Source organism: Lynx canadensis, chromosome A2 (genome assembly GCF_007474595.2).
Source record: "Lynx canadensis isolate LIC74 chromosome A2, mLynCan4.pri.v2, whole genome shotgun sequence".
Classification (NCBI taxonomy): domain Eukaryota; kingdom Metazoa; phylum Chordata; class Mammalia; order Carnivora; family Felidae; genus Lynx; species Lynx canadensis.
In genome coordinates this window covers 83,606,507-83,620,430 of record NC_044304.2, presented here as the reverse complement: position 1 = coordinate 83,620,430, position 13,924 = coordinate 83,606,507, and the positions used below count along the sequence as shown (strand labels likewise).

Sequence of the window (13,924 nt, the reverse complement as noted above, 5' to 3'; positions counted from 1 at the left end):
TGGGCGTAAAAATGAAACTATTACCCTGCTTCTGTGATATTTTAAATTCTATACCCATTTTGCCAAAAACTGAAAAGAAATTTTATTCATGACCTTCAATTTATTTTCTTTTTTGAAATGGAAAACAATGGTAACACTTCACTATTGTCCTCAGAGGAGCCATAGTCAATAACGGTTTAAGTGTAGTTTCCAGTTTGATGTGAATGCAATTCAAGATATTTCATTAGAAAAAAGTATTGTAAGAGCTAGCATGGTTGATTTATGCTGCATGGTTTTATCATGCAACAATAGAGATTTACTTCAGTTCAAATATGGTAATAATAATGAATTTATTGTTTACTATATTTGTAACTGTAATAAGATAATAGGCTGCATCCCCAGCAGGATTATAATTTCTACCATACGCCCCTATAGCACATTTAGATATGACACTCAACTGCATTTCCAATCAGCTTCACAGATGAGTTTGCTTCCAGAAAAGCACATGCATTCAATTTAGTTTTTAGTAATCTGTGCCTTCATGAATTCCAATAAAATCCAGTTAACGACAACAACAAAATTCTCTGTGAAGTATGATGTTGTTAACTGTCATATATTAAAATATGCTTTCATATGAAGAATTTTTTTGGCAGAATTATTATCATTTTTTATTTTGGTACTTTGACCCATTGTACATATTCACAGAAATTTTACTTATCACCACCAAGAATGTGTTTGATACATCGGGCACTGGGTTTGCTTCATTATTTTAAATAATTCCTTCAAAAGCTTTATGATTTCACAAAACTGTTTATTTGAAATGTGACATTGCTGCTGTCACCCTCCTTGAGATACTGAAATCTGTCAAGCAGCTTATATATGTGCTGTTTTAATTTTCTCAATTTATATTTCCTTTTCCTTGAAAAATATGTAAGATGAACATTTTATTACTAAACTCTAACCTGAATTTTGGTCTTTGGTCTATTTTTTTAAATCTTTTTTTTCCCTTGCCCGGAACTCAAATTCAAAGATCATATTAAAACTTAAGCAATATTTTTCATCAACAACTTTGCCTCCCCAAAATTTATATTAGAGATCAAAAAATGAAAGGGTGAATCTATAAAGAAATACTAATATTTAAGTGGATCTTTAGTATAAGTTTTTAAATGAAATCAATATTAAAGATAATTTGTCCCCATGGCAGGAATATGTGGGCCATTCTGGATCATAATGAGTGGTTTGATCAAGTAAAATCTTTATGCATTTTCTGTCGAGATTCACTTGTGCTGTGTTTCTATGAAATCCACACATTTCAAGTAGAATTAGAAGGAAATATCAGCTAGAAATCCTCAGCAAATCCCTTTGTTTTTAGGGTCAAAGTATTATGTACATAATATAGACAATCCACAGATAGGTTCTTTGCCTCACTAGTGGTAAACTGGGCAAAAGTGCCAGGCAGAAGCTTAAGGAAAGAAGGTATGCATCATCAAGACCCAAAGATTGCATTTAAAACCTGACATGCTATTAAGTTTTATGAGATTACAGTTCAGAGTACATACTGAGATTAAATATGCATTATTATAGTCATTAGGAAATATAAAGGACTGATGGGAAATGTAAATGTAGATGGAAAGGATAAAGATGTTCTAAGAGATATTTTACAATTTTTTTCCTCTTTCATACCACTTTAGAATCTGAATGGTTTTTCTAGAGAAGGAAAGAGTAGAGCACAACTAGGTTCATACTCATTGAATCAGATCATGATAGAAAATGTGTCCTTGTGCCAAAAATACTAATTCTTTCATCTGCATTTTTAAACAACTTCTGGCATTTTTTGTCTTCTACATTTGTGTCATTATGTATCAAAAATAGCAAGTTTATATAAAGTGAAAATATATTTATTTTTGAATCAGGTATGATTATCTTCCTGGCTAATAGGCTGAAAAGCAAATATATATTTAATTCTGTTAATTTTTATAAGAATTTCCAACTCTTAATCTTAATCTTAAAAGTAATATTTGAAAATTAATAATTTTCCTAACTTCTGAAATACAGAATTTAGTCATGTAAAGATTAAGCAGATCCATTTTCTGCAGCTTGGGAGAGTGACTACATTAAATGACTTCCTGATTGAAAAAAAATTAAAAAAGGGGCACCTGGGTGGCTCAGTTGGTTGAGCAACCGACTTAGGCTCAGGTCATGATCTCACAGTTTGTGAGTTCGAGCCCCGCGTTGGGCTCTGTACTGACAGCTCAGAGCCTGGAGCCTGCTTTGGATTCTGTGTCTCCCTCTCTCTCTGCCCCTCCCCTGCTCACGCTCTGTGTCTCTCTGTCTCCCAATAATAAATAAACATTAAAAAAATAAAAAATAAATAAAAAATAAAAACGTTTGATAAAATATTTTAAAAGCCTTTTAAAAGCCAATGTTGAGCTGCTAAGATATTAAAAACAACTCATCCTTAAGGGCATTTGCTAAGAGTGATCTTAAATTTTACTTTTTGTTCCCAAGATATAGGGAGAAGGACAAAGAGAAGAAGCCCAAGAGCCGCCCTTTCCACAGAAGAGAATCTAATAGCAGACAAACTCACTCCTATAGCTGGGACACTAAAAACCCATAGCTTACATGAAAAGGAACAAGAAATAAGCCTGCTTCTTTAAGAATCTAAGTGCTGAAAGCAGATCTGAGACAAAATAAAACTTCTGTGATAATTCATAACCACAGGTCAGTTCTCCAATGGAATATGTTTATCCTAACTGGTCTAAAAAATACTAAATAAACGAAAACTCAAGCTGAGATTTCAGTTTAAAGTATCTCTACTTTATAGTGTCCTAGGAACCTAAGAAAAAGCAAATTAAGATCTGATTTGGGGAAGCCTGTCTTCAAGCCAGGTTTCAAAGAGTCTTCACAGAAAAAAAAAAAATTCCAAGGAATAAGAAGGTCCCATGAGACTCATGAACGATGGGGCACCTGTGTGGCTCAGTTGGTTATGCAACTTACTTTTGATTTTGGCTCAGGTATGATCTCACAGTTCCTGAGTTAGAGCCCTGCATCGGGCTCTGTGCTGACAGTGGGGATCCTGCTTGAGACTTTCCCTCCCTCAGTCTCTGCTCCTCCCTTGCTCGTGCTACTGATCTCGCTCTCTCACAAAAATAAATAAACATAAAGAAAAAAAGAAAGAAAAGAAAGAAAAACTCATGAACCAGAAGAGAAAAACGATACTGATTTTTAGAGCCAATGGGGAACACAAAAACCAGACAGCTTAGTAAAAACACACATATTATTCAGAGACTTGGATATCAAACAAAGCATAAATTAAAAAAGAAAAAGAAAAGACACCAAACACTAGCTATACTCAAGTAACATGATTTTTCATCTAGGAAACACAAGAGACACTACAGGTTAATTATTAAGCTACTGAAAGAATTTACCATTATTGCTGAATTTAAAATTGTTATTAAAGAAGACCTTGCATTAAAAAAAAAAAAACTAGTTAGGGGGATAGGATGGTGTCAAGAAACAGACCATGTTCATATGACAAAAATGGCTTTGAGGAGAGTGGAGAAAATGAGTTTCCGTAAATAATGATGAGATAATCACTTTTCCACAAAATTGAGTCCTTGCCTCAAATCACATGCAAATAAATTCTGGGTCATTTCATCAAAATGAAAAGTCAACCAACTGGATGTTGCCACTTGGCTTTGGCTCTGGACTCTGGTGGTTCGTTTTTGGGGTCTCTCGAACTTTGGGCGTTACATTTGGGGGCTCGTCCGGGATACCCCCAAACCCACCAGACCCCCAAGTCAACGGGTCATTCCTGAGACCGATAGGTAAGTGAGCCGGCTCTGTCCGTTTCTGTTTGTCTGTTCATTTCTGGCTCTCCCGCGCGGGATCTGTATCAGTGACTGACACAGCCCTGGCGGACGCGCTATAGGGCAGTCAGTCGGGACCAGTAGGAGACGTCCTCTGGAACCTGTCTGGGGCACCATTTTGGCCCATCGGAACTTTTTGTTCGGGTTACAGACACCCGTTCCGTATCTGGTCTCTTCACCAGGGCACTTTCTGTTTGCCACCGCGCTTGCAATTTAACGTGTCTCCTCTCCTCTGCAGGTATATCCAGCTCACTCTTGGAACATAAACTAACTTAACCCATCTATTTCTTCCTATACAGACTATGGGACAGAACCAGAGTACACCTCTCTCCCTTCTTCTGGCTAATTTCAGGGATGTCCAGACTAGAGGCCATAACCTAAGCCTGGACATCTGCCGGCCAAGACTTACCACTTTCTGCCTGTCTGAGTGGCCCACTTTCGGGGTGGGCTGGCCTACCGAGGGCACTTTTTGTTTGCCTATAATTGCTAAGGTCAAGGCCAGAACCCTCCTGCCAGGAAAGGAAGGCCACCCAGACCAGGTTCCCTATATCCTCGTCTGGCAGGATCTTGTTGAAAACCCTCCACCCTGGATGTCCCCCTTCTTCTCCTCAGGGTCCTGTAAGATTCTCGCGGCCCACTCCATGGACCCAACCAAGCCGCGGACCCCCTCGGCGCCCCTATGTCCCATATTGCCCGACAGTCAGGACCTACTATCCCTAGACCCCCCACCCTATCATCCCCCTCCCCTCGCACCCCAGGCCCTACCCGCAGCGGCCGCCCCACCAGTCGCCCCGCTGGTTGCCCCCCAAGGGGAACCAGGAGGACGGGAAGCGGCCGCTGCGCCGGGACCAGGGAGGCAAGGGGCAGCAGCCACGCCGAGCCCTATTGAAAATTAAACCAACTGCGAAGGGCCAGCCGGCCGAACTCGTGGGCACACCCAGCGTGAGCCAAGCTCTCGCCTCCCCGACTCCACTGTGGCCCTACCCCTGTGGGAAATATGACCCCCCTGATGAAACGGGCAACCCCCAACTCCAGTATTGGCCCTTCTCTACCAGCGACCTTTATAATTGGAAAACCCAAAATGCTCGGTTTTCTGATAACCCTAAAGATCTCATAGCCCTCCTAGAGAGCATAATGTTCACCCACCAGCCTACCTGGGATGACTGCCAACAGCTTTTGCAAATCCTGTTCACCACGGTAGAAAGGGAGAGGATTCAACTTGAAGCGTGGAAGCTGGTTCCCGGGGAAGATGGTCGACCCACTATTAACCCTGACCTCATTAATGCATTTCCCCTGACTCGGCCTGATTGGGACTACAATGCAGCAGAAGGTAGGGGACGACTGCTCATTTATCACCAGACTCTAATGGCGGGTCTCCGGGCTGCAGCACACAAGCCCACTAATTTGGCCAAGGTATACTCGGTAATACAAGGTAAAACAGAGAGCCCTGCCACCTTTTTAGAAAGATTAATGGAAGCCTTTAGGCAGTACACCCCTATGGACCCCGAGGCCCCTGAAAATCAGGCCGCAGTTGTGATGTCTTTTGTAAACCAGGCTGCCTCTGACATCAAAAAGAAACTCCAAAAATTAGAGGATCTAGAAGGAAAACAGATCCAGGACCTACTCCACATTGCTCAGCGGGTATATAATAATCGGGACGCTCCAGAGGATAAACAGCTCAAAGCCACCAGGGAAATGACTAAAGTCTTAGCCGCCATAGTTCAGAAAGATCAAGGGCCCACAGGAGAACAGAAAACTCGCCCCCCCAGGCGCCCCCTAGACAAAGACCAATGCGCCTACTGTAAAGAAAAAGGACATTGGATTCGTGACTGTCCCAAAAAGAAACAACTGCACTCGGGATGAGAGCCGTGGCAAACCAAAGTGGCCCCCATCCTATTTACCCAGCACTCAGAATAGGGAAGACGGGGTTCAGACCCCCTCCCCGAGCCCAGGGTAATCCTACAAGTGGAGGGGACTCCTGTGCAATTCCTTGTGGACACAGGAGCACAGCATTCAGTACTCACTAGCCCTCATGGAAAAATCTCTGATAAGTCCTCCTGGGTCCAGGGAGCTACAGGAACTAAAAAATATCCTTGGACCACCCAACGAACCGTGGATCTAGGGACAGGAAGGGTAACCCATTCCTTTTTGGTTATTCCGGATAGTCCCTGCCCCTTGCTGGGAAGAGATCTCCTCAAGAAAATGGGAGCTCAAATTCACTTTCAGCCCGGAGGGCCTAAAGTAACTGACTCCCAGGACCAACCTATCTAGGTCCTCACCATACAACTGGAAAATGAATATCGGCTTCACCAAACTCCACCCCTCCCAGAACAGGATATTGGCTACTGGCTCCACTGGTGTCCTGAAGCCTGGGCAGAAACCGGGGGAATGGGGCTAGCAAAACATCGCCCGGCTCTATTCATAGAAGTCAAGCCAGGGGCCGACCCCGTGAGGGTCAAGCAATACCCCATGTCAGCAAAGGCCAGGCTGGGCATCACCCCACACATCCGCCGTCTCCTTGACGTCGGAATCCTTAGACCATGCCATTCGGCATGGAATACCCCTTTGTTGCCTGTGCGCAAACCTAACAGCGGAGATTACCGGCCAGTGCAAGACCTAAGAGAGGTCAACAAACGGGTTATGGACATTCACCCTACCGTGCCCAACCCTTATACTCTTCTCAGTACCCTCAGCCCAGACAAACAATGGTACACTGTCCTTGATTTAAAAGATGCCTTTTTCAGCCTGCCTTTGGCCCCCAAGAGCCAAGACATCTTTGCATTCGAATGGGCGGACCCGGAAAGAGGCATAAATGGACAACTCACCTGGACCCGACTTCCACAAGGATTTAAAAATTCCCCCACCCTATTTGATGAAGACCTCCACGAAGATTTAAGTAAGTACCGGAAATTAAACCCAAATGTGTCTCTCCTACAATATGTAGATGACCTCCTTATTGCAGCTGAGACCTGAGAAGCCTGTCTCGTGGGGACGAAAAACCTCCTACAGACGCTGGGGAACCTAGGGTACCACGCATCCGCTAAGAAGGCCCAAATCTGCAAACCTGAGGTAATATATCTGGGGTACCTGCTAAAAAAAGGACAAAGATGGCTTACTGATGCCCGGAAAGAGACTGTCCTCCGCATTCCGCGACCCACCACGCCTCGACAGGTGAGAGAATTCCTGGGGTCTGTGGGATTCTGCCGGTTATGGATCCCGGGTTTTGCTGAAATGGCCAAACCCCTTTACGCAGTCTCTAAAAACCAACCATCATTTGAATGGTCTGAGGAAGCTGAGCAGGCATTTCAACAGATAAAGAGAGCCCTCCTATCGGCCCCAGCTCTAGGAGTGCCTGATATCTCTAAGCCTTTCCACTTATATGTGGATGAACATAAAGGCATAGCCAAGGCAGTGCTAACCCAGCATCTGGGTCCATGGCTCAGACCAGTGGCCTACCTCTCAAAAAAACTGGACCCTGTAGCCGCAGGATGGCCCCCTTGTCTCTGGATAATAGCGGCTACAGCCCTAATGGTTAAAGACGCCGATAAGGTTACATGTCACCACACCCCACGCCATTGAAGGAGTGCTCAAGCAGCCCCCCGATAGGTGGATGAGCAATGCCCGGATGGTCCACTATCAGGGACTCCTGTTAGATCCCTTGCGGATCACATACACCCCTCCCCGAACTCTAAACCCGGCCTCGCTGCTACCTGACCCTGACCTGGACTCCCCACTCCATGACTGCGCCGACATCCTAGCTCAGATCCATGGAATAAGGGAAGATCTACAGGAACGGCCTTTACCAGATGCTGAGGTCACCTGGTTCACTGATGGAAGCAGCTTCGTCCATCAAGGACAGAGGTATGCAGGGGCAGCAGTGACATCTGAGACTGAAGTAATATGGGCAGAGGCTCTGCCCCCAGGGACTTCTGCCCAAAGGGCAGAACTGATTGCCTTGAAAAAGCATTAAAAATAGGGCAGGACCACAAAGTGACTGTATATACAGACAGCCGGTATGCCTTTGCCACAGCCCATATAAATGGGGCAATATACCATGAGAGGGGACTACTCACTGCTGAAGGCAAAGATATCAAAAATAGAGAGGAAATTCTGGCCCTATTGGTCGCTATTTGGGCCCCTAAGAAACTGGCCATAGTACATTGCCCAGGTCACCAAAAAATAACTGATCCAATCTCTCCAGGAAATAACCTAGCTGACCAAACTGCACGCCAGGTAGCACAAAAACCCATCCCAGTATTACCTGAGCAGCTACCAGACCCAGGGCCCTGAGATTTACCCCCACAGCCTGAATACTCAGAAGATGATCTTATCTGGATATGCAGGCTCCCAATGACCCGAGTTACAGATGGATGGTGGCGGGACTCCAGAGACCGCCTTATCCTTCCCGAAAAATTGGGCCACGCAATCCTGACAAAAATACACCACTCTACCCACTTGGGGCCCCGAAGGCTTCAAGATCTCATCAGACAATCCAAACTAGTGTTAAGAAACATCTCTGACCAGACAGAAAGAGTTGTGACAGCCTGTTCTGCATGTCGACTCCAGAATGCGCACCCACACGTCACAGTCCAAGGCCACCGTAAAAGAGGAACCCTACAGGGAGCCCACTGGGAAGTGGACTTCACCGAGGTAAAGCCTGGCAAATACGGCTATAAATACTTACTAGTGTTCGTAGACACCTTTTCAGGATGGACCGAAGCCTTTCCAACCAAGAAGGAAACGGCGCAGATTGTAGCCAAAAAGATCCTAGAAGAAATCCTGCCCAGGTATGGTTTTCCAGTAATGATAGGGTCAGACAATGGGCCTGCATTCGTCTCTAAGGTAAGTCAGGGATTGGCTTCCGTACGTGGGGCAGATTGGAAATTACATTGTGCCTACTGGCCCCAAAGCTCAGGACAAGTAGAAAGAATGAATAGAACATTAAAAGAGACCCTTACTAAATTGACTATGGAGACTGGTGCTAATTGGGTAGAATTACTCCCCTATGCTCTGTACAGGGCTCGCAACTCCCCATACAAGTTGGGCCTTACACCCTATGAAATCATGTTTGGCAAACCCCCACCTATCATACCTAATCTTAAGTCAAACCTCATTCAATTAGACCAAGATAACAGCCTCTTGTCTTCTCTCAGGGCTCTACAGAGAGTTCATGAGGCCGTGTGGCCTAAACTAAGAGAACTGTATGAGACGGGGCCCCCACCCACTCCCCATCAGTATCGTCCAGGAGACTGGATCCTCGTCAAGCGACACTGGCAGGAGAACCTTGAACCTTACCAAATCATCCTGACAACTCCCACCGCCATCAAGGTAGATAACCTCCCTACCTGGATTCACCACACCCACATTAAGCCTGTCGACCCGCTGTCTGACCTCGTGGGACACATTGATAGAAATACTACTTGGACTGTAGACTGGAGTAAGAAAAACCCCCTCAAACTAACCTTGCGCCGTGCCTCCCCCAGACATGTTCCAGATAGCGACCCTTGTCCTACTAGCCCTCAACCTCAAACTCCTGGAGGGAGGACTAAATGCCCCCGTTGACAAACAGAGATTGTTACAAGCTCTGTATGGAAGGCCCTGTGATTGCAGAGGTGGCGTAGTTAGCACCATTGCCCTGCCACATAGTAAAAGAATAGTAGCCGGCTCTGTAGGAAGAGGGGGTCTACAGCGAAGCTACACTCAAACCCAAGACTGTGGGACCACAACCGCTTACTTAACCCAGACCTATGACACCACCGGACTCCAACAACAGCAGTGGTTATGTGTTAACAAACCCAAACCCCTGCCCCCTATGACAAAATGCCCTTGCTCCACTTTCCAAGAGTCGATGCACAGCTCTTGTTACGACTCCTATCAACAATGTATAGGGCCAGATAACTCCACCACCTACTTTACGGCCATCCTACAAAGTAACAGGGCAGCAATAGCCAGTGATAACAATATGCAACTTCAAGCTGGCTGCTCTGGCTCAATTGGAGCCGCCATCTGCTGGAACCCCCGAGCCCCCATACATGTGTCTGACGGTGGAGGACCCCAAGACGCTGTTAGACAGATTGAAATGCAAACGAGGCTTAAGGACCTCGCAGAACATATGTATCCACAGCTTAATTACCACCCCCTAGTTCTCCCTAGGCACAGCCCTTACGAGTTAGACCCTCAGACAATGTCTATCCTAGAAACCACTTTCTCACTCTTAAACATCTCTAACCCGACTCTAGCCCAAGATTGTTGGCTTTGCCTACCCCAGCAAACTCCCCGACCCATCGCCATCCCCACTGAAGTTGATATCCGCATAACCAATGACTGCTTTCCCTCTTCCCTACCTGACCCCTTCCCCGTTCAATTCATTAGCCCGTTCAATGCCTCTTGCTTTATAAATAACCTTACCTCCCAGAATAACAGCATAGATGTAGGGATCATATCTCTTGCCCAATGCCACCAGTACATCACTATCAACTCCTCCTTATGTAGTACCAACACCACCGTTTTCGTCTGTGGAAATAACCTAGCCTACACCTATCTTCCCCACAATTGGACTGGAGTATGCATCCTGGCCACTCTGCTACCAGATATCGACTTAGTCGCAGGAAAAACCCCCATGCCCATCCCTAGTCTGGACTTTGTAGCTGGCAGATCCAAACGAGCTGTGGCTGTTATCCCCCTCCTGGTAGGCCTAGGAATTACAGGTGCATTAACTACGAGGACAGCAGGATTAGGAGTCTCCATACACTCCTATCTGCGACTCTCTCGTCAACTAATTGACGATGTCGAAGCCTTGTCAGGGACAATCCAGGATCTGCAAGATCAGCTAGATTCCCTAGCAGAAGTGGTGTTACAGAATAGAAGAGGGTTGGATCTGCTAACCGCAGAACAAGGTGGCATCTGCTTAGCCCTACAAGAAAAATGTTGCTTTTATGCCAATAAATCAGGAATAGTTCGGACCAAAATCAAACAGCTCCAAGAGGACCTCGCACGCCGACGAAAAGAACTAGCCGAAAACCCACTGTGGTCAGGACTCCATGGGTTTCTCCCCTACCTTCTTCCCCTTTTGGGCCCCCTACTATGCCTCCTCCTCCTTTTTACCCTTGGCCCTATTATGATCAACAAAATAATGGACTTTATCAGAGACAGACTAAACACCATTCAGATTATGGTCCTTAGGCCACAGTATCAGCCCCTAGACATGGAAAGCGAGCTTGATTAGTTAATACTGTAGGACCCAAGATTGGTTCCTCAGGTACTTGAGAAAGGGGGGGAATGAGAGGCCTAGGCAAACTGAAACTTAACCAGCTTGTTCCGCTTCTGTACAAAGCTTAAGTTACAGGAAACTGAAACCTAACCAGCCTAACCAGCTTGTTCCGCTTCTGTACAATTGCTTGGCGTGCCCGCATATTCCTGACCAATCATTAAGATACCCATACCCCTAGTTGTGGTATGATCTAAAGGTGAGAACCAATCCCATTCTGCTAAGTGTTCAAATTTAAATATCAACCAATTGCAGCTCTGTAACTGTGAAAAATCCCTGCTTTCCCCAAAACTTGTCTGTACCTGTCTATAAAAGGGCTGTAAAAACCTCACTCGGGGCCTCTTAGCATCACCGGCAACGAGTGCGCGGAGGACCGGGTTCGAACCTGCAATAAACGACCCTTGCCGCTTGGCTTTGGCTCTGGACTCTGGTGGTTTGTTTTTGGGGTCTCTCGAACTTTGGGCGTTACATTAGGAGATTCTCAAGCAGCTAAATTTTCTAGATGCCAAGTGGATCCTGCTAATCAGAGGACTTTGTTCAGCAGAAGCTTTATTGTTCTTTTTGGCTGTTTTTCTCTGGTCAAACCAAATGGGTGGAGAAGTGCATCTTTTTTGTCTGCCTTGGCTAGCCTTACAAGTAGCTTACTGTAAATTCATTTTTTTATGCTTTCATTTTTTGAGAGAGAGAGAGAGAGAGACAGCGTGAGCCCAGGAGGGGCAGAGAGAGGCGGAACGAGGATTCAAAGTGGGCTCTCATGCTGACAGCAGGGAGCCCAGTGCTGCTTGAACTCATGAACTCACAAACCCTGAGATCACGACCTGAGCTAAAATACTATGCTCAACGGATTGAGCCACCCAGGTGCCCCTATAAATTCCTTTTTGTCTGTCAGATAGACTTTTCAGTACTTTATAAGGACTTAATTATCAAGAGTTGGATATACCTCATGGTCCAATCCAGTTCAAGCCTTAATCTTCCCAATCGTCTCCCTCTCTCTCTCTCTCTCTGTCTCTCTGTCTCTCACTGCAAATTTACTAAAGTGTATATTACATATAATAAAACTCATCCCACATTTTAAGTGTACAGATTACTAAGTTTAGGTAACTGTGTGCAGTTTTGTAAGCATGATCACGATACATTACAAAACATTTACATTACCTCAGAAAGTTGCCTCGGGCCTCTTTGAAATGAATTCCCTTCCTCAATTCCCAGACCCAAGCAGTACTGATCTGCTCTCTATCATAAACATTGCCTTTTCCAGAATTTCATATAAATGGGACCATACAGAATATAATGTTTTACCACCTTCACTTAACAAAGGTTTTGAAATTCGCCTAAGTTGTGTGTATCAATAGTTTGCTTCTTTTCAGCCTACAAAGGTCCACCACCACCAACCTAGCTCTCTGGGCTGTTAGGAGCTTACCACCAGTGTTCCAGCTGGGCCAGTCCCCATCCTCTGAGGAGGTAACATCATCCTGACTTCACTCCCAGTCACAAGATCGATCAGCATCCATCCACAGACAAGACACCACTGAAAAAAATCCCAGAACCCAGGGGTAAGACTGAAGCACCCCCCTGCACAGCAGACACCAAGACAGACCATATTATAAGGGTAAGAGAAGTGACTCCACTCTGGCCTCGTCGTCCCTCCCCCAAACCGGGGCGCAGCTCTGCCTCAAGGCTGCTCTGGACCTACCTCGTCACAAGGGGTTAAAGAGAACCAGAGGTGGACATCCTGTTTCCCCAGCGTTGCAGGACGCTTCCCAGGGGCCCACTGGGTCTCGCCTGGGACGGAATCACTGAGGGAATGGGCGGGAGCTGACGATGGTGGGGGTGGGGCTTACAGCGGCCAGAACCCAGAGCCTACTTATAGCTGTGCCTGGGCAGAGATCCCAGCGGGTGTCTCTGCTGGTCATCCCTTTTCGCCAGGGAGCTTGGTTGGCAGAGTTCTGCCTAATTCGGGTCTCTAGTCAGGGCCGTAGCAACTCGTTTTACTGCTGCCCCTTGGCAGGGAAGCAGATTTGGATCCTCTAATTCTACCCATCCCGGAAGTCTGGCCAGAGAACCGGGGCAGTTGCAGAGCAAAGCCAGGCCCGCCGTCTTGCCCAACTGTTGAGCACGGTCTCTGGTCCCACATAGCCTGGAAGCCTGAACAGCGACCCTGGGAAGCTTTGGAACACAGTCCGCTGTACCACCAAACCGTGGAGCCGTCCACAGCCTACCCAGCAGAGGAGCCCAGCCTATGAAACATACCACCTTGAAAACATAACTACCTTTGGGACTTACATCTATCAAAAGACAAAAAAAGTATGGAAATAAATTCTACAAGATATTGTAATGAATAAAGTTTATTATCAAGGTATGTTGGTAGAAATGTTGGTTGATACAACCAATTTGTAAAACCATGTGGCAGTTTCTTTAAAAGTTAACCATATACCTCTATGTGTGCCAGCCATTCTACTACTATGTATGTACTAAAGAGAAAGTATAGTTTACATAAATACTTGTACATAAATGTTCATAACAGCTTTTTTCCTTGTAATTGCCAAAAACTAGAAAGAGCCCAAATATCCATTAACTGATAAATGGGTTAACAAATTGAGGTATAGCCATAAAATGCATTAAGTCACTAATAAAAAATAATGAACTAACTGGAAAGAACTCTAAAGGATCTGATATTTTACTGCATTTGCCAGCTAACAAGCTAGAGTCTCCCGGGTCAGAGACAAAGGACTATCTTATGCACAACATTAGCAATAGCAGAGTAGCACGGTTCCCTTAGCGCCGATTCAAGCAGGACAATGTGAAGATG

The 13,924-nt window shown here is 45.4% G+C and overlaps 1 protein-coding gene across 1 annotated transcript; it reads left to right on the top strand.

Annotated features, from left to right (window-relative positions):
• The first annotated feature begins 4,118 nt into the window (after window positions 1–4,118).
• Window positions 4,119–12,915, top strand: LOC115501508. Its single transcript, XM_032592496.1, is given in 7 exon segments — window positions 4,119–4,503; window positions 4,607–7,402; window positions 7,404–7,804; window positions 7,807–9,285; window positions 9,332–10,877; window positions 12,483–12,576; window positions 12,724–12,915. Coding segments are annotated over 7 exon segments (6,861 nt in total). The 5' UTR covers window positions 4,119–4,150.
• Window positions 12,916–13,924: the final 1,009 nt, after the last annotated feature.